At 37.5% G+C, this 25,039-nt stretch overlaps 1 protein-coding gene across 5 annotated transcripts in view; it reads left to right on the forward strand.

The window, feature by feature from the left end:
* LOC126863736 (nephrin) overlaps positions 1-25,039 on the forward strand; it is a 486,143-nt gene that overhangs the window by 441,447 nt on the left and 19,657 nt on the right. For all 5 annotated transcript variants that reach the window (XR_007688964.1, XM_050614195.1, XM_050614194.1 and 2 more), the window contains exon 4: positions 15,423-15,611. Coding sequence is in view for 4 of the 5 variants with exons in the window: in XM_050614195.1 (XP_050470152.1) it covers positions 15,423-15,611 (189 nt within the window). In the remaining variant the exon portion in view is untranslated. The remainder of the gene's footprint in view (positions 1-15,422; positions 15,612-25,039) is intronic.

Raw genomic sequence — 25,039 nt, forward strand, 5'->3', positions numbered from 1 at the left:
TTCGAGAGTGGCCCTTGATCCCGCCGTACTTATCGTATAGCGAGGAACACTGACGGGAGTGAAACACGTGCAGATCGAATGCAAATTGACGAGAGTCGCCAGGAAAATGTTTCGTTTGTCAAAGCGATGTTTCGCTTTGAATGTCCCAACGAACAAATCCTTTGACGATTTCGGTGGCCTCGGTAACTTATAAAGCGAGCTTTAATACTTTATCTCACCCCTCCACCTGCGTGGATTTTTAACGTCAAATAATCTCTCGTTACATGGGAAATTTTTTCCCCGAGAGATTATCGAGCATAATGAAAACAAAAATGAGATAGCAAGCGTAATGGAACACGAGTATGTAATTTGGAAAATGTTTATTTCGTTCAGTAAAATTTATACCGGTCTATCCCGCCACATTATGAATCTCGCGAGATAAATGAGTTTTTAGAATTAAAATATTCTTTGCATATAGAATGTTTTTGAACGATCGTGGGAAGAAATTCGAGCTCGTGTAATCTCCCTACAAAACCATCAACATCGTGTTTTAAATACTCCTCGTATCATTTGAAACGAAGATGTTCGAATGCTCGCGAGTAGAATGCTGGTCTCATTGCTTATTTCGTGCAGACTCAACCAATCATACAGATAAGCACACGTACGAAGAACACGGTACAGCAACGCGTAACGGTGAAGGATACGGTGACTCTGTGTGTCGATCCGCTGATCTTCTTTCGTGCAACGCACAGTACCTACCTCATATACTTCGACATAGAGGAGAGAAAATAGGAAAAGCACGTACGAACGAAAGAAGAAAATAAGATAGAAGGGCAGGTGAGGAAGAAGGAGAAAGAGAAGAAGAAAAGGAGGAAACGTCAAATAAAAACTTTGAATTTTAAAGCTGCTTTCCTGTAAAAGATACACAATATGACTTACTATGTTCTTCCCTAGAAGACCATAGAGTCTTCGTATTTATTTGTTACTACTGCAACAAATTTTTATCTACTACGAAAGAAAGAAAAAAAAAAAGAAAAGAAAATGCGCTGGGAGTAATATTTTCCAATACACATTTTCCACGTTCGAATCAGGACAACTTAACTGCTGTTCGATGAATAGAAAATTTCTTCTTCGATGACTCGATCAACACACGAGCAGAAAGGGGACAAAAGGAATAAACGAAGAATAAATGAAACGAAAGAGAGAAAAGAAGATTCACAGGGAATATTTCCAATCCTTGTTGACGGAGTTATCCACAATTAAGGCGCGATCGCGATAATCCGTTTTCACGACGCCGTTTAAATTGACCGCCATCCCCTCGGCTACATTTAATAATCTCTTATCGATGCAGATTGCGCGCGATACGATCTCTTTTTCTCAATTACGATTTTCCATTTCACGGGAAGAGGACCGGTGACCAGTTAATTCCCATTTCACGGAGAACGTCGGAACTCTAACGCGAAAGGATCGAAGAAGGGAGCGAAAGGAGTAATGGAAGTAGCTGAAAAGTCGAACGAGCGAGGGACGCCATTTAATCTAAGGAAGAATTTCGTTTGCCAACGTTTGGGAAACTTTGGAAACGGCCCGCCCCGTGGTTATTATGTCAACTAATTACTCTCGATATTGTCATGACGAGTTCTCGTCGCGACACGCTCGAATAATGCCATCCCCTGGCATTTCCAATAAAAGGATAGATAGATGGATAGCATCATAATTGATGGATTATCCGAGACATATTCTTTTTTCTCTTATTATTCGTTGATTCTCTAAATATTCGAGAGTTTAAAACTCTTAAAACAATTATGTTCGGTTTTAAAAGCGTTTGGAAGATTGAAATTCTCGAAGTGTTCGTCTCTGACTTTAACTTAATATCCGAATATTTCAAATTCTCGTGAAATCCGTCTGTCGTTAAAAATATACTAAATTGCGCGAAATTAACCCTCTGCAATATTGTACGCGTCTTTGAACAATTTCGAATTTACACTTAAAATAGGATCTCCGATAGATTCTGTGTAATAGACGATCTTTCGGGTAAATTAAATTGACAAACTGAGAGAAATTTCGAATTTGACTGAATAATCTTCGTGAAATATATTTCTATACAAAAATCTTAAAGAAGAAATGTTATTTCATATATCGATGTAAAATATAGATAAGTCTGCTTTAGTAGAATTTCAAAAGGGATGAATTAATTCTGCGCGATGTATCTTTAATGGAAATTAATTGCGTCCAGACAAATAATCGTGAACACTTTTTATGAGAATTTCCAGCTTCGTGTACCCCTCGGAGAAAGTAATTACTTTCCGAATTATAAAGCCGGAACAATACCGTGCTAATTTTTAATATCGCCTTAAATTAAGAAACATAATCACGATCGATAAATTTGATGATTCGATGTGCTGCTTGTTGTAGAATGATGTTTCAACGAAAATGGAAAGACGCGCGCGTGAGACAATTTGAATGTCAACGTTTCTACGGGCAACGTTCCTTTCACAACCAGACAAACGTTACTTAGTCAAATAAAATAAACGTTAGGTACGTGTTTCCCTCTAATGCAACTTTTTCATAAAACCAGGTAAACGCTGGAAGCTTTGCTACGCACGATGAAAAATTTCAAGGCTACAGAGAAGCAGGTATAATTTCACCAAAGTTATTACAAGCTGGCTTCATTACACTCTGCATTTTACAAAATATTTCTCGTTAGAGGAAGAAGAAAAAAGAGAGAAAAGGAACAAATGACGTAACTTTTTTATTTCGCAAAAGATTTCACTCGTTAACTGAATGATCATCGGTCCAACCACGTTACGCTTTCTTCGATAAAACCATCGAAGATGATTTTCCTAAACGAATCAAAAAGGAAGCGCAGCTTAATGTTGCGTGAAACCGATCGAAGCTCTTTACCATTCTCATTACTCATCGTAAGGAAACAACATACGCAATATATCGTCTTATATAGTTCTATACAGACAGCAAAAACAATTTAATTACCACGGTCATTATAACGAACCATATGATTCATCGTAAAAGGAAGCTGTGTCTTCGTAAATCTCAGCGATCTAATTATTCCCCCCTTATCTTATTATCGCGAAACTCTTGTAAAAAAATTTATCTGCGCTCATTAAACGTCCAGCAAAAACCATTTAATCTGTGTATGATCCGCAACGCCAGTAATCCGCGGCTATTTCGATCGATCGACTCTCCGCTCGTTCGCTATCTCAATGGCGATGAGAAGAATTTTACTAACCGCAACGCGAAACCTATTTAATCAGAATTCATAAGACGTGCCAACCTATGTGCTGAAAATCTGACGAATTATCGATTTGATAACGAATAACGTTAAAGGCAAGCTGGTAATTAAACCACGGATTTTTATGCATTTATAGGAAATTTAAGCATGGGTAGAAAAATATCAAACGAAAATTATCCATCATAATGTTGTAATATTCTGTAGCCGTGATAATGTTTAGAGGAAGAACTAAATCTTTAGTAGTAGGATAATATTTATCTGTCATAAAATAAACTTTCAGTTTCATTAACAAACTGCGCTGATGCGTTTCTATGAAACGAAAAAATTGCAAACGTATAGGCAACGTGTATTTAAAAATACAGATACATATGGAATAGTCATGTTGCGACTTAGAAATTTAGCTTCCATCATGATATTCGCAAAACTTTTATTTGTACAAGCGAAAGATTTCTACAAAATCTCTAGAAAGTATCGTGCGCATATACAGAACAAGAAAAATTATTCCACGCGAAAAGAAGGTGCAGGTTGTTTCTTCCCGTAGTTGCAACGATTCAATGAACCGCCCCCTTTATTCCAGAAATTTTTATTACTCCGTGTTCCTCCCGTTTTTCTTCTTTTTCTTTTTTCTTCTTTTTTTCACAAAGAGAGGGAAACTGCGTTCTGGCACGTGCAATCTTGTTTTTTTTTCGATGGAGCAGCGTGTTAATGAGGCCGAAGGTCCGACGTTGAATGGTTGAATGTTAGCGCAGAGAGGCAAGGCCCTCGCGTTTTCATCCCCCTTGGTTCGCTTTTCAGGCTTTGCCTCTATCACTCTATACAACTGTTCGCTGCACTCTTCCCTTCGTGTTTGATCATTGTATCTTTTGATGTTGCCAGACGCGTCTGTATTTCAGTTGACCCCTACAACACCATCGATCGATACCCTATCGATCTTCACTTTTATTTCAACGACCATGAAACCTTGTCTTGTCAGGGTTGCCGGCGTTGCGTATTAGCTGCGTATCATATAAAAGTGACTAAACCGATAGAAATGATTGAGTCAATCAATCAAGTTGAAATGACGTTAAATTAAGGATGTATTATTTCTGGGATATTTCTTCGAGTTTTTATAGTGTTAACACCGGAACAGTTATCTGATGGGAGAAAAGTCTTCAATGGTGTTGAAGTAACTACTTCAAGAAACACTTTACATTTTTATTTATGTATATCCGCGACCTGGAGATTGCTATTACACAGTAATATTCTATTAAATAAGGAGCGGTGCATATCATTGTACCCTTGAATATACATTATGTTTTGGGTTGCAAGGTCTAAAGACAAAGAAACTAGCAAACAGATTTCTATTTATGTTCCCTGTAGCCTCCAGCCCAAGCTATAAGGTTCATTCCATTGCTATCATAAGCTATCATTCCATTGTCTAGTAACACTAAGAGAGTAAGGATCTGAATCAGCATAAACTTATACCTTTAATGGTTTCAATATACTTTTCTATTACAAATTCGTCCACTCGTTCTTCAATCAGTGAACCTCAACCTCAACAAATGGAAGGTTTTCCATTTGATGGAACAGATTTGCAAACTAGGTTCGAAATTTGTCATTTTAAATGATCATAAAAATATGTATATGGCAAGTAGGTTTGAGAACCGAGCATCGTTTTCCACAATTGTGTTCTTTCTTTATTAATTAAATTATATTCTTGCAATTATGGTATATTATATTGTATATTAAGTGCTAGTGAAATTTCAAAATATTTCAAATAATATCATTTATTTGTAAAATCCAAGTAGCTTTCTGAATTTGTGTAATATAAATTGTCCGATACAATTCCACCAAGTAGGTACCTACGTATATCAACCCTATAAAGTTGCATAAATCATGTTGTATCGTGAATTCTCGATTAAACTCGACTTGAGACCGACTCTGCTTTTGAATATTTAGCCCGAGGATAGCTCTCCGCCTGCTTGCACGCGAATATACTCGTTCGAGACAAAGAGATTCAACGACAAGACAGGAAACTTGCAAATCGGTATCACGATGATAACAAGACTAAGAATATCGATGTCGGAAAATCATCGTTGCCTCTTCTACGCTGAGAACGGCTCACTTTTAACTAGACTGCGAATTTTTCTGCGTTTTCTTAGGAGATCTGAAAGTGCAAAATTGCAAGAGCATTGCCCATAACGCAAAGAAATATATGAAATATTCGAAATATGCTACTTTCTATAGTAATTGCTACATAGACAACGTAATTTCCTACCGATGTAACACGTTTTTAATTACATTCTCAAAAATATAAGACAGGAAAGCGGAAATTTGTACAGAAATTTGAAATTTGAAATTTTTAAATTTGAAAGATATGTAAGAGATTCAAAGTATACTGCTTTCCATATTAATCGGTAAATAAGTGAAACAATTTTCTGCCTAGTTTTTCTTCTCGTTTCAATTTTCCGTCAGCAACTTTTCTCACGCCTGCAGGTAGCTATTTCCTTCGCCCCTAATTACATTCTGAAAAATATGAATTTGCATAGAAATCCTACTATAACGATATTTATTAACCGACGCGTAGCAATTGACGTTAAACGCCGCCCCGATTGCCTGAGACAATGGGCTGAACGTTAAACGAGTTCCGAGACAAATCCTTTTTCCTCTCTACTCTCTGCTCGACAATGAAGATAATACCGCGAATTTCTAGAGCAAATCCTCTGGCCATGCTGCGTTCGTCTTTTTACCTCCTTCCTTCGGATATTTTTCAGCGAAGCGCACAAGTTTCTTATTTAAAAAGCCTCGGACGATTATTCTTTATTAAATGTGTATACAAGAACATTTAGCCAGCGGACAATGAACGACGTCGTGGATTATTTTCAGTGTCGTTGCGAATTGAAAAGAGGCACGTCGCTTGGGAAACGAGAATAAAAGATGAAAGAACAAGTGGATTTTTTCTCTGGTTACAGCATCTTGAGGTTGCGAGTACGCATTCTGTGAAAATCCTAAGCTGAAGATCGGTCAAACGTGTAATTTCCTTTGTCCTTTTGATAGCGTGTACACGTTTCACGCTGTTAACCGATTTGACAAAGAAGCGTGTCACGCGACCAGATGTTGAAGATCGAAAAGTCTGAAGAACAGGTGTGGAGATTTTTCGCTGTTTGGTTTCACGCGTGCACCACCGCCCTTTTAATATCTGACCGCGTGCACCGCGCTTATCTAACGCTGCTTGTTAATGCGTTACTTACACCTGTGTCCCTGAATGCACGCGGCCGCATGCATTATTCACAGACACTTTGCATTACTTAGCGAGACATCCACTCGCGTCGATTACCATGTGGACTGGCTCGAGTTCTCTTCAACCAGCCAGAGGAACTGAAGCTGTTGTTGTTGTTTGACGTTGGTTTCCTGTCTGTTTGACGATGCTTGATTACCAAATTGACGTGCTCGCATATATTTTTGAATAGAAAGTTCGATCACGTTCATCGATCCAACGAATGAACATCTTTTTGCAAAAGAATCGTTAGTCGGACGTAGATTTTTCCTCTTTACTTGGTGGTTTTGAATTGTTAACATTTGCTTTGCAAATGCAACTAGTATATCGGAACATCGTTAACAATTTTAAGATCAAACTAATTTGTCTTTCATAACGTTCAGCCATTGGCAATTATATAATATAAACCATCAGCTACTCCAAGAAACCATTCGATCGATTGGATACCACAAAACTACCACAATTAATACCATAATTAATGCGTGGATATATCGTTAACAATATTTAAATCGAATTCTATTCTATCCTTTGTAATCCTTGACTATTCTATTCGACCATATGATTCAGTAAGAAGTTCCCAGATTTTCTCGAAAGAGCACGTCGAGTGTTGCTAATTTCATATAAAATTCACCTAACCGATAAATAATTTATTCAGCCTGTTTCTTCATCGACTCGGCTACACACATCTTTACATTCTTTAAACGATCTTTACAACATTCTTGGCGTTCTTAAATACGCATACGTCAATGAAAAACGAACGAACTTATTGCCCAAACCATAACTCATCATCCGATTGCAGAAACCAATCAATCGACGATCACTCGATCGAATCGATGTGGCCAACCACCGCCGAGCACTCGAACCTCCATCAACAAGCAAAGAAAACAGCCTGCCCGTTTTACTGCAGCGCAAAAAGATGGTGACTCTTGGCAGACGGAAAATAATTAGTTTCCTCCCGCCGGCATCGGCAGGAAGTTCACCTCGACGGGCTTTTCTTCCTCCCGGGGAACGAACGATTCGCGCGCTTTCCCCCGTGCAACTTTTCAGTCCGCGTCCCGCTTTGTACACACCAATACCGTTTCGAAATCCCATGGCGATACTACGCTCGCTCATTCAATTATCACTAAACCCTGAAACGACCCAAGCTCCCGTCCAAACCCCTCGGCTGGTCCATTCTTCGGCTACGGAACGCAACGCGTGCGAATTCAGCCGCGATTCTTCCGCGTCTGCGTTTCATCCGCGTTCATCGCCGATCCAGCGATATTACTAGACTTCCGGCTCACTGTTCTAGAAAATGTAAAACAGCCGGCTCTCCGGTGGCAAAATCACGTTCAATTTTGTTGCGCGCCCGATAGGCAACACGAGGAAAAAGAAGAGAAGTAACGAGAAAAAGAGAAAGAGAGAATGGTCGGAGGGTGGTTTCCGAGAGAAAAGAATGCGAATTGCTTCATCCGCGTGGCGTCTGGCTGAGGTCAATTCACGATGCATTTTCTATCGACGTTCTTTCCTTTCTCTTTTTCTTCTTCTTTTTACGATACTCTTGCTCGCTTGTATTTTTGTGGTGGTTTTCGGTTTTTGTTATTTTTATCAGAAAATTATGAGCTTATCGTGTTGCACGTTACGCGCTACTTTTATACCGCTTTTTCAAGTACACTCTATTATCTTTGATGGCTTGGGATAGCTTTCATCGATATTTTAGAGTACGCTTGGTGGTTATATCGTTTTAATAAAGAATCCAACGAAACAAAATGTGTATCCCTTATTATATATGAAAATTTGTTTTTCCTCGTAATTCGCGATTGTTAAGCCCCGACATTCTGCAGCTCTTCTCGTAAATGTTTTTCGTTTGTGCCGTTTGACAAAGTGGAATAGAATTGGATTAAACATCGTAATCGATGCAGAGATCGTTTCGTCGTTGCCAGGGGTTAGAGAAAGATATTGGGTTTACAAAGGCCGGCATTGTAAAACCGTTGGTTCGCGGGTAAGTGGATTACGTACAGGATCTGTGAATTTTAATGGGCATCCGTGTATATGTTGGATCGTTTCATCGCGTAAAGTTTGAGGATGTGCTTGAAATATAAATATTCTTCTAACGCTTTTATAGTTTGCGTCCACACGTCAGTTGGAACAAGTCTTTCGCGGATTTTCAATGTTTCTATTTAAAAATATCGTCTGTTACAACTGGCGATATCCTCGATTGATAGTAGTATAAAATATTTGGTATAAAATTAACTTCGACTTATTCGTACGTCGATTTAAAGTTATTGTTGAGAATTGCGAATCTTAATCGCCGAAATAAAAGTGAAGGAGCACTAAGGTTACACGTAGAATTCATATTAAAATAGTTTTAGATTTATTTAATAAACGATTTCCAGGATCTTCGTCGATATACATTTGCACGCGTCTCGGCATTCTCTTTGTCTCACCATCTTCCATACCAAACTGCCAACGAAACAGTTACGTTCATCTGTTTTTCGAGACGCCGCGCACACACATACTTCCATACACTCATATTCACATACGTGTGTCACTACTACGCGGCTAATCTAGTCTAGCACACAAAATTATACGTATCTGAATAAATAGTAATTTTTCGAAAGAACATTGGAATACCTTTCATGGTGCGGTTTCGCTGTTTCGAAATGAAAATTCGGGACGTTTTCAAAAGCGCTCGATCGAGCGAATTTATATTTTAGAGGACAATGGAGATATTTTTGTATGTGCTTGCGGTAATTTTCTATCGACTGGATTTGTGTTACCTCGAAGCGGAGTTGGAATATTTCCCAGTGTGATTTTGGAAAGACAAATCGATTCATTTGTATAATGTGATTTAAGATAGTTTTGAATAGAATTTTTGTGATTTTTAAAGATCGAGTCTTCTTCACAGCGCGATCACGAATTTAATTGCCGGATTAAATATATAGCAACGAAATTGACGCGACCCCAAGTATATTGTCTTTTAGAACATGGAGAATTCAAACTTCAAATAGTTATGTTTAAAGAAGAAATGCTCGACGTTTTTTAAATTGTAATGTATAACACGTCTTTTGAACTGTGTTTCTAAAGGATACGTTTCACTCGATTTCATTTCACATCATAGTGGCTTCCTCTGATACTGTAAAAATGAATATTCTATACGATTATAATCATAGTTTACGTAACACGGAATGTATTTAATTGTTAAATGTGTTTTGTATGCGATGTGAAGTGTATTAACACATTGTCAACAATTGAAGTTGACCAAAAATACTCGTATTTCAAATGATGAAAAAGTACCATCGACATACACCGATCAAATAACGTAAATGTAGAAGTGAATTGAAATGTTCGAAATTCATCTGGACGGTTATTTTTGTGCGATCGGATATTCGAATCTTCATCTCGTTTTGCTTTGAACTTCCGAAATTTAATCACTTAAACCATTTACTTAGCGCTTTATCAAACAAAGAATCATTCATTTTTCCGCCAAAAAGAGATGCAAGAATCTTATTGGAATCGCTTTTCCTAATAACCAAAGACATACGCCTCTTTCTTATACGTACAAAGATATTTCCCACAAGATAAAAAGAACATTAGAAATCAATATTTCGAAGTATGATTCTAAATTATCTTGTATTGTATCGTATTGTATTTGCATCCAAGCAATCAGCATGAAAACTGTGCGTAGAATAATACAGATACGTCATGCAATCTAACTGTATGTTCATTATTAAACTGTATTCGTCAAAAATATTCATCAAAAATTTCACGTCACCGATAGAACATGACGATGCCACGATAATTACCATCCATCAAACTTTCAATCAAATTATCTATCGAGCAAACATATCTATAGCCTTAGAATGAAAAGTTAACGAGGACTGAACTTGCAACACATCGACTTCCACTTTCTCAAATATAAGAGATTATTACAAAATTTATTTCCACCGAACACGAATCGATGCATCGAAATATACGTATTAGGAATGATCCAAGACCTAATGAGACGATATCCAGTAACAAGTAAATAAAGCGGCTAAAAATTCCCAACCAAAGATAATCGCCAAGACTTACTTGGAATACCACATGTGCGAGTTGGTCAATCCAGATCTTAGATGAACAGACACATACGTATCCGCTGAAAGGAAGAAGCCACCGGCTGTACATACACTAGACGCGTGACAAGAAATAACAGTATACCGAAGGAAGAAGCTAAGGAAGATATAATAGGAAGGAGGAGGAAGGAAGAGAGGAGAGATTAAGGGTTGGAAAAAGAAGCGGCCGTTTAAGTGGCGACAGAGGATACGGAGGATGGAAAACACGGTCTCCGTTAATGCCGTTATCGCGGTGGACAACGAAGGGAAATATGGTGGCTATTATTCGCTGAATAGCTTTTGCCTTGCCGCGTAACTCTGGCGGTGAGGACCGCCGCTGTGTTTCATTTCTCGTTCTTTCGGTTGCGCCAGACCAAATAGAGTTTAGAACGTCCTTCTACCGGTTGTTTTTGTCCTTCGGAATTGTCCGCCGTCTTTGGAAGCGAGCAGCAGATTACAGAAATCGAGGAGCAACTCGAGAAAAAGGAGGCTTCATTTTTCCTCACGACTTGCTGCACGAAGAAGGTGCAGGCTTTTTACAACGCGACGTTGTCCGACGGTTTGTGCGCGTGTGTATATCGAGGCTGACTGTTATCGATAGCCCGACCTCTGTCCCTGGTCCAGGAATTAGGACTGTAATGCGATAAATTTTCACGAGCGAGCGGACCGATGCGACTGAAAAAGCGTAACCTCGTTTGTCCGGCCGGAAGTTTCGCCGGAACGACTGGACCGGCCAACAATAAATTCGGTAATTGAAGAGGGTTCCGCGCGGCCGAGTCCTGGTAAACGAGTGTCGAAGAAAACGACAGAGCCTCGATGATTTCAATGTGCTATCCGGCTGATTTGTCACGTTGATGGTAACAGGCGAGAAAGAATTGCTGGTATTGATGCATGTTTGTCGTTTTGTTTGTTGGTCGGTCGGAAAACGTTACGATTTATTTATTTATTTTTGCCTTTCTTTTTCTTTCTTCTTTTTTTTGTCGATGTATAGCTCGTTCTTTTTAAATCATCGTGTGTGATAGTAGATTTAATTTGTAATTTGTTTGATTCTGGAGAAACAGTCTTACGAGGAGAAAGAGTCTGTTAATTAGCAAATATAAGAAATATATGATATCAAAGTATACGAGCAAATATGCGAATACGATGTTGAAAAAGATTCTTGTGTCTTTTGATCAACGAGTATGATCCATAATTTATACGATGGTCAAGAAAGTTCTCCTACCTTTCAGTTGTTAAATATAGTTTTTAATTCAATGTGTATTTTGTTACGACTCGCGAATTTGACTCAGACAACGACAAGCTTTACAACAGACAAAAAATACATAAAGTAGGTAGCCATTGTTCTTCCACCAACCCCATCCTTCCTCGCTGAATACAAAAAGAAAAAAGAAATGATTATATCAGCTTGACCGAAGATACAAATTATGTTGTAAAAGAGAAATAGTCATAAACTATACCGACCTTTCACCAACTTTATCCTCTCCTCGTCAAATACACAACTAACGATATCTTTTACCGTCGTCATGTCAATCTATCTGAAGGCAAAAAATTAATTACAAAAAAAAAGAACAATAACGTCCAGTGGAAAAAAGCACGAAAGTCTCTAAAGCAAGTAATCGTACACAATTCTCCTAGCAATTCCAAGTTCATCAAACACACAATCCACTACAACCCTCGACGAAAACCGAACCATTCTACTGTCTAACCAACGAAAATATACTCCAAGCTCACCAAGCAAAAAACCAAGCTTTCGAGGATCTTCCATTAGCCAAAACGAATCATAGTTTTCGACGATGATAAAGGAAGAGACGAGGAAAAAGTTCGCAAGTTACATCGAACTGTGATGGAGTTAATTTCCTGTCCTGTCGACGCGATAGATAACAGAGCGGCGTGGATACGTGCATGAAGAATTCCATGGATGGTAATCGGCGAATCAAGGGCTGCTCGTCATCCTGTATCAGCCTGGCGGTGGTTATTGGTCGAAAACGCATTTTTCAACCATCGATAGCCAACTTCCTAGATAGAAACTCTTCGACGAAGCGCACTGCCATCGAACGGATCGAAAGCACGTTGCATCCGAGCCAAATGAAGTGGCAAATAACCGTTATGTCGGAGTTTCCTGGTCAATGCGTTTGTGTTTCCTTTTCCTCTTTCTATCTCTCCCCCATCCGCCCACCCCTCCACTCTGTATTTCGCTTTTCGTTGGTGGATCGTTGCTGTGGCGAAACTCGGGCAGAAACGTTGCCTGATTTTTGTGAACGATTTTCTTCCAGTCTCTCCGGTGTTCATCGACCATGGTCGATCCGTGGTTTATGAAAAGGAAAAGCCCCAGTTTTTAAAGGAAAGAAAGTATGGAGAAAGAGAAAGAGACAATAATATTTACTGGATTGCTCAGGATATTTCAGTTGGTTCCGATGGTTTAACGAAAAGTACAAAGTACAAGAGGAACAAATCGGATATGAAACGAAGAATTTACTGATGTAAACGACGTTTCAAAAGTGTCATTTCTGTCTTAAAGACAAGAGTTATTTCGTATCCTTTGATATAGATACTTGTTGTCGTATTCTTGCACCACAGTAGGAGATAGATCGTCATGATACTGTTTAAGTGAAAAAATTGAAAGGAGGTTGTTAGAATTTAATCTTAAAATTAAGATAAGTAATCTGTGGAAGACACAATGTTTATGTTGAAATAATATTAGGTGATATTTATTAAACAGAATTAGAACCAAATGTATTTAAAATATAAGTGAGTGATATGGTATAATTAACAAAGTGTGCAGGTAAAGAATTTATGGATTGTTGACAGTTGGCCAGTTACTCTCAGACTGACTGGACGTAATGACCCATGGTCCCTTAAAAGATTTTGAACCCCACTCTCTATACAGTAGTGAGTATGACCTGTGTAAGTGTCTGTATAAGACTATTTTTGTCTCTATGTGTGTAATATCGTTGTATTCCAACAGAGGTACCTTCAGCTGTGTATATACGATACTTAATTAATACGATAATTAATTTGCTTCTAACTTGTAACTTTTAACTATATCGCCGGTGATATTGTGACGCATGTGTCCCTTCGATATGTTCGACGTTATATACTAGTAACAAAATTCTAGATGATAATTTAAACAAATTAAAATCAAGAAACAAATTAATTTATTACAGTTCGAATAATGAAGATCGTACGTGTTATTACATCACTAAATTCTTCTATCATAGTATGAGAATATGGCAAGAAAAATACGTGATGTTATTTAAAAAGGTACAAAATCTCGTTTTTTTTTTCTTTTCGTTTTAAATGATACCATTTGAAAATCGTTTCCACGTGAATGAATCCTTTATTCGATACCAACGAGCTTCTGTTCAAAACACTTTTGTTAGATCACCAGAAGCAACTGGAATATGGCGACCAACTCGTAGACCATCTTCTTCCACATAGGAAATAAAAGGAAAAGAGGAATCGAGATAAAATGATGAGAAATGAAAGACATCGAACGTTGAATGATGTTGAAATACGTTTCTGTAATGAATAAATGAGTGTTGTCGATTCGATGAAAGAGAGAAAAGGTTCGTCCAAGATGTATAATACAATGTGGAGATTTTCTTAAACGAAGCCATAGATTACAATTTTTCTTCGCTTCTTTGACGTTAAGAAAAATGAAATGGAGTGAAACTAATTTTTCGTTCGCACAAAGGAAGCGGCGGTTTATATTTATCTGCTCGGTAGCCGCGATCGTATCTGGAACGGGTATTAATAATGCAAAAATGATAAAAAAGACGTCGTCGTCCGTTTACCCGTTTACCAACGCCATATCGATTACCGGATGTATCGACGAAGAAAAATTGCATTTATCGTGAACCCACACGATCGTTTTTCTCTCTGTTTGAACTTGAACACCTAGATACGACGACATAAAGTCGTCGAATATATCGTTTGCAATTCATCCTAATCTTCTTTCTGGTGATGCGAACGAAGGGATTAACCGATGAATTCGGGCGGAAAATGGTACAAATAAAAAAGATCTGTAATTTGAGAGAACCGTGGAGGAAGTTTAACCTTAACAAAGAAACTTGGGAAGTTTCAAAAATTTGATTATATTACCATACTGGCGAAGTTTATGCAAATTCATATTCTCATGAACGTAATTTAAAAAATGGAACGTTGGTAAAAAGATTAATTGATTCTGAAAAAAAATCGCTTGATATTTACGTTACAACTTACGAAAGTCGCGTCGTCGTAGATTAGCGCCAGTTTCGACGTTTCAAACACGTGAAAAGTGGTTTTCCGAGGTACAGGTCTGGCTCGTACTTTACGATATGTTTGCCCCAACATAGAATTCTTCGTAAAAAAGGGGGACTTAAACGCGTGGAAGTTAGTTTTTAACTTTGGACTCTCGAAGAACAGTTTTTCGTTTCTCGCCAACTTTTTATGTAACGTTCCGTTACTTCGTGGCAAAAATACCCTGTGGAACTAAAATCGCTATTTTCGCCAGCTCCGACAAGTACGTACCCGCTTTCGCTCGATGCAATCCACGGATAAAAAATAGAAATAAATAACATAACATAAATAATAACATACATATAAGAACGTATGAATGTTGAAATAATTTTTAGAAAAACCACTGGGTTATTTTTTACAATTTTTTCTAACATTACTGACACCCGTTGAAACGTAGATTTCCATTATAAAACTAAAATCATACTATGGATATCCTATTTTGAAAATTATATTTAACCTGTCTTTTTTCCAAATTCGAGTGTGTCGTAATTTCTATTGTTATATTATTACTTAAAGAAAAAAAAAAAAAAAAGAAATCGAACACAGTTTTCTCGTAGACTAACGTGTACTTTGATCGTCTGTGTTACAGCACGACCGCAAAAAGTGGAGATCAGCAACTACCCGAACAAGAAGAAGATCGAGGTGAAAGTTGGCGAGTCCCGTCGTTTGGAATGCGTCGTTCGATCGGCGAAACCAGCCGCCTCGATCGTCTGGTATCGTGGAAACGTTCAGATCAAAGGAGGTGACACGATGATTACCCCGATTTCTATCGAGGGTGGTAAGTAAATTCATTGTTACCTCGCTATTCGAAACTCTTCTAAACTCGACGAGGAGGGTATCGTTCCTCTGACGCCAACTTTTCTTATCTTTCATGGAAGAATCGACGAGCCTCGAACTTCTTATCTTAAAAAGGGAATTTATATCGAGGGGGCTTGTTACACTCTGTGGTCGCATTTGCATGAAAACACGTGTTTCGAACTTTCTCCGAGAAGAATTTTTTACGAAGAAAGGTTTATTCAAAGTATGATAGAAATTACATGGAATAAAAGAAATATGAAAAAATGTTATAACAAAGAATCGGAAGATAGAAGGCGCTTGTAAATTAGTCGACGATTGCGATAAAACGAAAGAAAGAGGGCACGAGAAAGGGGAAAACTCGAGTCACGACAAGATAGATCGGGTAGAAATAATTGACGGAGTACTGACAGACCAGACACGACCGAGACGAATGAGATTTCTTGCCGAAATTAAGTCCAACCCTTGTACAATCTCCTCGAGCTATGATTAATCTTTGTTTACTCAATCGTGAATTACCAGCTAAATTTCATTTTCTCCCCTGGGAAGCTTTGCAATTCATCGCTCTTCTCATTAGTCAAATTTAGAAGTTGGAAGTCTCGTCCTTAAAAAAGGGCCACCCCTTTATTACCTCGCCTCGTTTCACACTCATTTCGATAAATATTTATCAAGCGCATATAATATCAAACGCTGACGTATTTTTATGTAGTACAGCTATTATCGTAATTGTCAATTGTTCATTAACGCGAACAGGTTCATTTAACAATTTATGCAATCGTATTAATATATTACAAAATTCATTCCGTGGAATATCGAACGTTGTTTCGGTTTATGCGGAAAATACAACTCGTTAATATAATTGTTATGTTCATTATCGATTTTAAGTGAAAATAAACAAAATAAAAATAATGCGTTAGTTATGTTACAGTGATGTGTTATGTTACGCTGTAATTTTCATGCGAGAAAAGAAATACCACACCAGTAAAATTGACTGGTTTTACAATTTTATTTTAAAATTCCTACTTCGCGTTATATTTCCTTTCAGCAATGATGTAATGACTTTCGCAATGATAACTAAAAGAATGATATAATGAATTTTATTTTGTTTTTTATGTAATCAAACTCAAAATAATTTCGTATCGAGGCTACTTATACCAATAGCAGTCAAAATGACTGGTATTTATCAAAGTGTAAAAGGGTCCTGCAATCTGTTTATCGAACCGCAGACTTTTTCGACTTCTTTTTTCGCGTAGAATCACCCCTTTTCCGCTTGTACCACCAGTTACCAACCACCCTGTATATAAGAAAAAAGTCCAGTTATCTTAATAATTAATACAATAATTTAATATTTAATAATTGATAGAATTTTTATATTACAGCGTACAATACTCAGATTTTTCGTATCTCAAGATTCCAAATAGAATAATATTCTCGAAACTTTTTTATCCAGTTTCTAATGATTCTTAGATTTATCATTCATAAAAACAGGGATATTTCTAAAACCCACTAGATTCTTCCCACTATCTTAAAACCACCAAGCACTCTACTACTCTGCTCTACGAGTTTATATACATTCTCTATCGAAGAAACTTGCAAGTTGGTCGTCATGAGAACCAAAGTACAAATTCCGTCGACGTTAATCCAGAGCCGAGGGCGTCAGTCAATCGATCAGGCACAAAAGCGCCGCTTAAAGTGGATTGCCCGTGTCGATTCGGCCGAACCGTTCGCGGAATCTGATTCTCCCTTAATCCATTTTTACCGACAATTAAGGCCACGAAGGTTAGACGCGGGTCTGGCGTCTGCCATCGATCGAAGTGCAATAACAATTCGAAACTAACGTTCGTAGAAAGAAGAAAACAATGAGAGGGAATAAAAGAAAAGGTGGAGGGAAGAGAAATGGAAGAGAGGTTTCGTTGCTGGTTGGTAGATAGGAGCAGAGAAGAAGGAGCAATTTCCAAACGGCAAAATCGCTTCTGCCGAGCGTTATATCGATCCTTGGACAGGAAGCGCACGAGCTTGCCGAATAAAAAGAAGAAACAACGTCGAACAGACGTCCGGGGTGGGTTGAAAAAGGTTACAAAAGATGAGTGCTGCGGGAGCAGAAGCAATAGGCGGGACACGAGGGAAAAAGAGGCCATAATGGTTCGACGAGCAAAGACTTCGAGTTTTATTTCCCGCTTCCTTCGACCGCGACGATTTTATGTAATAATTAATGAATATGAAACAGACCGGCCACGGGCCCTCGGATACAGCCAAGCCACTCGTTATCTTTATTTAAATCCTTCGAGTATCCCTTGTTGCACCCTTGTCTTCGTTTAATCAACCCTAAAGATCTGTTTATAGCGCGACCGAATAATAGCGAGAACCGCGTGCAAACACAGAATTGGATAGAATAAATATCGAATATTGGATAAGGTGGTTGGGAATTAAATTGGTGAGAGTTGTGGTTCGACATGGGGACTAGGTAATGAAGTATCGATGAAGCGTTTGATGGTGTAAATTTAATTTCCAGTCGAGTTGACGTGAGAGGATTTTTGGGAAAGGTAATGTTTTGTCAATGTAGACGAGTGGGTTAAATATGATGGTTTCTAAGGCTAATGGGAAGAAGCTGAGAAAGGAGTTCGAAGGGACAATCAGTTGACGATTGTTTTTTTTTCTTTTTTTATAATAAACATCTTTTATATCGTTCGTGACACTATGATTAAAAACACACTTTCTCTTAGAAGACATTTAACGCGATACTTCGACGTGAACATCTACATAGATGAATTTACTTACTCGCGGCATTTAACAATTCGTTTAAAGCGTCGCAAAACACTGTCTACGTTACGAAATAATTACAAAAGCCATAGAACGATGCGATTACGTTATCTAGCAAAGAAACAGCTGAAAGAAAAAAAGTAACCTATCATCCATCTCGCGACTATTAACGCAGTTTGCTTACGTTGCGAGCGAGCTAGAACGAAAAGAAAATACTAGAAGGGTACCATAAACGCAGCTTAAACAAAAGCTAAAAGACTTCACCATATAGTCCACATATAGAAAAGACGTAACGACAAAGCCAAAAAACGGAAATTTTCGTCGCAAGCAGTCTATGACGGAAAAGGAAGTGACCGTGTTTCGCGTATTTTTGCGTTCGCAACAAATACCAGTAGAACGAGAATCCGCGCGAACAGAACAAAAGGCTGAAGGAAATTCAGGTCGCGAACCGTCGCGTACGCTGAGCTTTGAAAACGCCGTTTAAAGTTTCCCTTCCACTTCCCTCGGACATTTTTTGTCAAAGTGGCCACTCGCTTTGCCGGATTTGTCAAAGAACACGAACATGTCCTGCGGGCCAAAAGATCCGTGTCATCGTCCGTTTTCCCTCCTCCACTTGTTACGTCCTTTCAACGGGAACCAGACGTTTTCTGCACGGAAAACCACGTCGTCCCCGCACTCACTCGTCCCGAACAACGTTCGAAAACTTTTTCCACTTCCTACGCCAGGCCCTTTTTTTCTCGTACAGGATTTAAGATTCTCTTTCGTAGCCAGTTTGCATACATTCCGTGGATGACGCCAGTAAATTTCTGTTTTTAGGATCATGTCAAGGGAAACAGATAAGACGGGAAGTAAATTGATGCGTCTGGCTATAGAGAAGATTTAAATTTTATTGGAATCGGAAATTCCCTTTTGTAGACGCTGTCCGAATAAATTCGTTCGATGATCCGAGGAAATTCGTATTTTTAGGATTTTGTCAGCGGAAATTGATATAATTGATAAGATTGGAAAGTAAATGTGAACGTATAGTTTTGAATGATGGTTTCAAGATGATTCAAGTTTCATTAGGATAAAAATTCACAGGCAAGATAGCACCAAATCTATTGTATGATATGGGCAAATTTATATTTTTAGAGCTTCGTAGACTGATGTAGGTAATAAATAGGTGCGTATAATCAATAGATAGATGATCTGAAGAATGTTTAAAGTTTGTTAGAACCGAAGATATTAGAGGTAATAATTGGAGCGTTTATAACGTGGCCCTGCGAAAGTTGGAAAAGACACTTTCGCGGTTCCTTCTTCCGAAGGATGCCTCTTGGCAGACTGTGATAAAGCTGGTAATACGAGAAGCTTAACGAGTGCTTTTTTTATTTCAGCCGACGTTTTAAATTCCTCGCATTGCCCTTAATTCGGGAAAGTAGTCCGCGGCCTTAAGCTCCATTCTGAATTTGCACCCTACGGCCGCGTAAAGAACACAGAAAATAATCGATGGAAAACAACGTGTCCATAACATTTCTCTAAACCACTGTGTATCGAAATTTCAAATTTTTCATTTGCAATTTTCTGTATCGCCCATTAAATATGATAACGTGTGTTAGATCGCGATACATACAAATCGAGACATAGAAGTCCATTTGATAGTACCTGCCACACGTAGATGCTGCTTTGCCACACGCTCAACAAACATAAATCCAACTATCCACCAACGTGAAAGAAATAGCTAAAAATAGACACCATAAACGTATCCTCAAAAGCCCCGGACAAATTGCATCGCGTAATCGCTCGAACTACAGGTATCGTTCTAGACGCACACTTACCCCGTATATCGTTGGGAACGTTAGCGTAAAAGATATCAGCAGTTGCTTTCCGTTCCTTGGCGCAGTTCAAATCATTTTTCCGGGCTTGGTTTAATATTTAAACAGAGCTGCGCCATTCTTTTACCTAGTGTTTTTTAAAAGCACACCAGAGGATAACTTAATAGAGTGTCTTAGTTGCTCCATTATATCCTTTCCAACAATGCACTTCCACTCGTTCCACCCCTGCCTCTTCCTCTCTTCCACCACCACCCCCTTGGCTATCCGCTCCTCTTGCACCCCTGCACATTCCCGTTCTTTTCGTGCTGCTCCAACATAGTTAACGTTTCATGATCCCTAGGGTCGTAACTATGGTTTGCAGTACTTGTTCCAGCAGCTTGAAAGTTTTATCTACGGCCGTACAGGCTGCGTGAAGATTTTTCGTTCGTAATTCGCCTGGCTGCAACGATAAAGGCCACTCTACTGGCTGGTTCGCGACGACGATATTAATTGCGATCGTTTCTCTGCTCTTCCGTTTCCTCGTTCACCCTCGTCGCCCCGTTTAGCGTCGTTACTCGTTCGAATCAATCCTTGGGAAAAGGAAAAGGACCTGTTTCCTCTTTGATCGTTTTAATCAGTAATAAGATTGTACGAGGCAGAGAGGGGGTGTAGAGGAGAAACTGGCTCGAGCACACGAAGAAAATGCACCTTCCAGATTATTTATTAACGGCAGAGCGACGTTGATTCCAGAATACGACATAGCTCCGGCGCGATCTTGAAAGAGACTTATTAATATCAATTCGAGTTGCTCCTTCTTTTTTTCTTCCCTTCCTTCGAGCTTACAGCGAGCACAATGTTTCGTCCCTGACGTTCCGTCTTCTTGCTTCTAGCTCTTCCGTTATGTCTTCTGTCTCTTCCACCTGGCCTTGATTGATAATAGGGAAATTGATTACGTTTATAGCCGCGTATTAGCTGACCATACTACAGTCGTTCAAAAATTATTAGCTTCTTTCGTTGAAATATTTCTGTAGGTTGAAATGATGTAGTAATAGGAAATATGTATCTACTTCAGTGTCTTGTAAGATGATACAGAATTAGGATTATTTTCAGGATTCAGGATTATATAATTTAAAGAAATATAGAAGAAAAGAAAATATTTCATAGTGTGTATGTGTGTGTCTTGCGAAAGAATCCGAGGATTATTACAGATGGTGTTAATCGACAGGTGTTAATTGATATTGTTGGGTCGTAGGTAATTCATGGGAAATCAAGTTTGGTTTGATTATTTCATTTTAATTTGTATTTTATGCTTGATACGATAGTAATTATTATTGACTCGCGTTACCTCAAATATAAAATACAAATGAAATTAACGTTAAATAACTCCCTATTTGAGAGTTAATATTTTATATGATTTAAGAGTTTGATGGCACGAGCATACGATATTTATAACAAATATACGAGCTATAGACATTTTCTGATAAAATATTCAAAGGATAGTTGAATCTTTAAACAATTTTATCATTTATTAAAACAAATAAAGAATATCAAGGAAACTGGTATTTTTTGTATGCATTTAATTACTACGATAAATGTATAAAAAATGGATATTGTAACAGCACGTAATAATTTAGAGATTCAACTTAACGATAGCAATTTTTATCAACGTTTCAGCATAAAAGGGTGACTACGTAGAAGATTTATTGAGAATCAGAAATTTTATCAAACGATAAGTTTTAAGTAAATCTTTGTTATATTTTACAACCAAGGAAAATTATTTTGCCCCGTTAGAACGAGAAAAATAATTTTCGTTTAAACAAGAATTGGCCGATGGCTGAAAATCCTGTCAGGACTGGGAGATTGGAGTTCCTTGAAAAATTAAAAATCAACACGAATAGAAAATGAAAAATCATACGGCACGGTCGTTTCGTGTACCTTTGGTTGATGGAAAAAAAATGTGGAAATTGAATTTATTCTTAGGTTTTCGAAAGAGTTATCAATGTATTTCATTTGAAATTTTCTTCTCTTGGAAAACCCTGTTAAAATACGGCTGAACCTATTTTAGAGTCGTCTCCTTAAATTAACGTTCATGAATTCTAAAATTAACGAAGAGTTCAAGAAAATCATGAAACCATTGAAAAATACAATAAAATCCTTTCTGGTCAAAAAAAACAAATTACAAACGAAAACAAAATCAAATGTTTTAGAATTTGTATAATTTTATAAGTTTGAACAACGTAGCTTAATATATTTCTATAATTACATAAAATATAACAAGTTTATATAATATTATAAAAATTCATATTTTTATAAATTTGACTGAAGAGACATTCTTTTCGTCGCTAAATATTAAAAGGATATCCCATTACTTTGGATAATTTATATATATTTGCATATTTTCTGTAAAATTTGATACGTTCAAATTTAAATAATTCACTGGAAACACCTTTTCCATCAGAAAGTATTCCAGTTGCCTATGAAATATATCAAAGTAATTTGTTATAAATATCTTTAACATTTCATCAATTTTAATATTTATCTCTTTCGTTCAAATAATACATATCTTGTAAATTGATTCGTAATCAATGAGTCGTTTCTGTTTCGTCCGGAAATTCGAACACCTTTAGCACCCGGAAAGGAACGACGAGAACTCTTGGGGCAGACTCGTGCATGCTCGTCACCCAGTCGGATTTCACACTTTGGACTAAAATTTCAGTGGTTTACGACTAGTTTACAACTAAGTCCCGTGAGTTACTCTACTTCTAACTGTATCCACGCAAATTCTCACTGTCGTTCGCACACGTTCCATCGTTCGTCGTGAGTTACGAAACTCATCGTTTTCGAAGTCAATAGACGTCTTTCGTTAATTGCATCCTTGTTGCATCTATTTCCTTTGTTAAATTACTGTACCTCAATTAACTCTATTGGATCTCTATTGTAAAAATTGTAACTAACTATACGAAACTGAAATAACAATTTAGAGAAATAAATTAGAATTATGTATGTCTCGTTAAAATCAATAATTCGTATCGCAGTTCCCTTTTACTATTCAAAATCTATTTAAATATAAAATAACAAATTTACGTATAAGTATAAATGTAAAATTTATTTATATATATTTGAAATTAATGTAGAAAAGTAATTCAGTAACAAAGGGAACCTGATCTATTTAACATAACGATATATAATAATTGTAATAGAACTGTAATGGACTTCTGATTAATATTTTATAATTATCTAGTTGTCAGCTGTGTTATTTATTTTCTTGATTAATTATTTTCAGGAAAGATATTCCGAGTTCCGAGTACATTCTCGACGAGTAAAATGAATCGCCACAGTGAATTTTGTAAAAGAAATAATTTATGCTGCAAATAATATCCATTAGCCAATGAAACAGTCGTATAATTAACATCAAAAACAGACTCCATGACAATCGTTTAATTAATATCGAAAATAGTCGACAGTAATTTTCATATCTCTCTAGGTACATCACCGACGACAGGTATCAATTAACCAAACAGCGATATCATTAAATTTAATTAATACGGGATAGACGACTTGGGGTGTCAAGTGCTTAGTAAAATAATTAATGTACATTTCGAAGCGAACGTTCCGAGATCCTTAATGCACGGCATATAACATCCTCCGAACATTTTCAGTCTCCCTTATAATTTTCTTACCTACACTCACACTTGCAAACATAGAAACATCAATTTTTTTTCATCCACAACCGTTGTTTCTAACAAGCAAAACGCTTCTTCCTTCATCAAATTGCGAGTAACAAACAAGCAGAAATAATTAATACTTAACGAAGTATTATAGAAATTTACATGTAGCCACGTTCAACGTCGTGTAATTGAAATTCTCGCTGTGTGTTGATTAAATTTCATATATATACATCGCGTTTCACCAGTCGAGTGATTTGTAAACGCGGATCCTCGCGAATATTCGATAAATATCGATCGAATTTATGGAATGAAGAAATTCGAACAAATAAGGTGAAACTCGTGTATAATTCGTTGGTGATTGAAATACTTGACATTATTAGACGAGGAACATTAGGGGGAAAATCGCTCATCGTAGCCGCATTTTCGCGTGTTGCGCTTAATAGCTACGTTGCGGAAGTTGCGACTTCTGGAAACGAACAGGTGTTGTTGCTTCGGGTAAAAGCCTGTCCGGTCTTATTTCACGATGATTTTAACAGGTGTCTCGAGAACGATCAAGAGCGTAAGCCGAGTAAATATTGTTGAAGCGCAATGTCGCGAGTATCGAGTATCTTTAAAAGAGGGTTTTGCTTTTACATCGTTGTAATCCTGTTATTGCGAACTCTGTTAGTCGATATTCGCTTTTTATTTATTCTTATCGACTTGTGATAACGAAAAATCTTATCGACGAGGAAGTCTAGTTACATAGAACATTGTAATGTAACCATGTTGAGACGAATAAATGCTAAGAATTTCGCGTAAACAGAATTGCAACTGAAAGCAATAAGTTTGTGAATTAAAGCTATGAGATACACTTTGGAGGTTTTGTAAAATTTCTGTTACAAACTATAATTCTAGAAATATTCCCATATGCTCTTCGAACGTTCTTTTCTTATGAAATATTTCTATATTTTTATTTCTCTCTTGTCTTCCTTATTAATATATTTTCATCAAAAGAGAAGACTTCGCTTCGAAGGAAATATTTTTCAACTTCGAGTATTTTCGCATTCTACTATTATCGAGAGGTCGGAGTCGGAGAGCTCGGTGAGGAGAAAGAGAGGTCGAGGTTGTAAAGAGAGGTCGAACGAGACTTCTCTTTTCTCAAGTCGAATAATAATAATTACTAACGATATAATAATTAATATGAAAAGTATTAT

This window comes from Bombus huntii, chromosome 3 (genome assembly GCF_024542735.1).
Source record: "Bombus huntii isolate Logan2020A chromosome 3, iyBomHunt1.1, whole genome shotgun sequence".
Lineage (NCBI taxonomy): Eukaryota > Metazoa > Arthropoda > Insecta > Hymenoptera > Apidae > Bombus > Bombus huntii.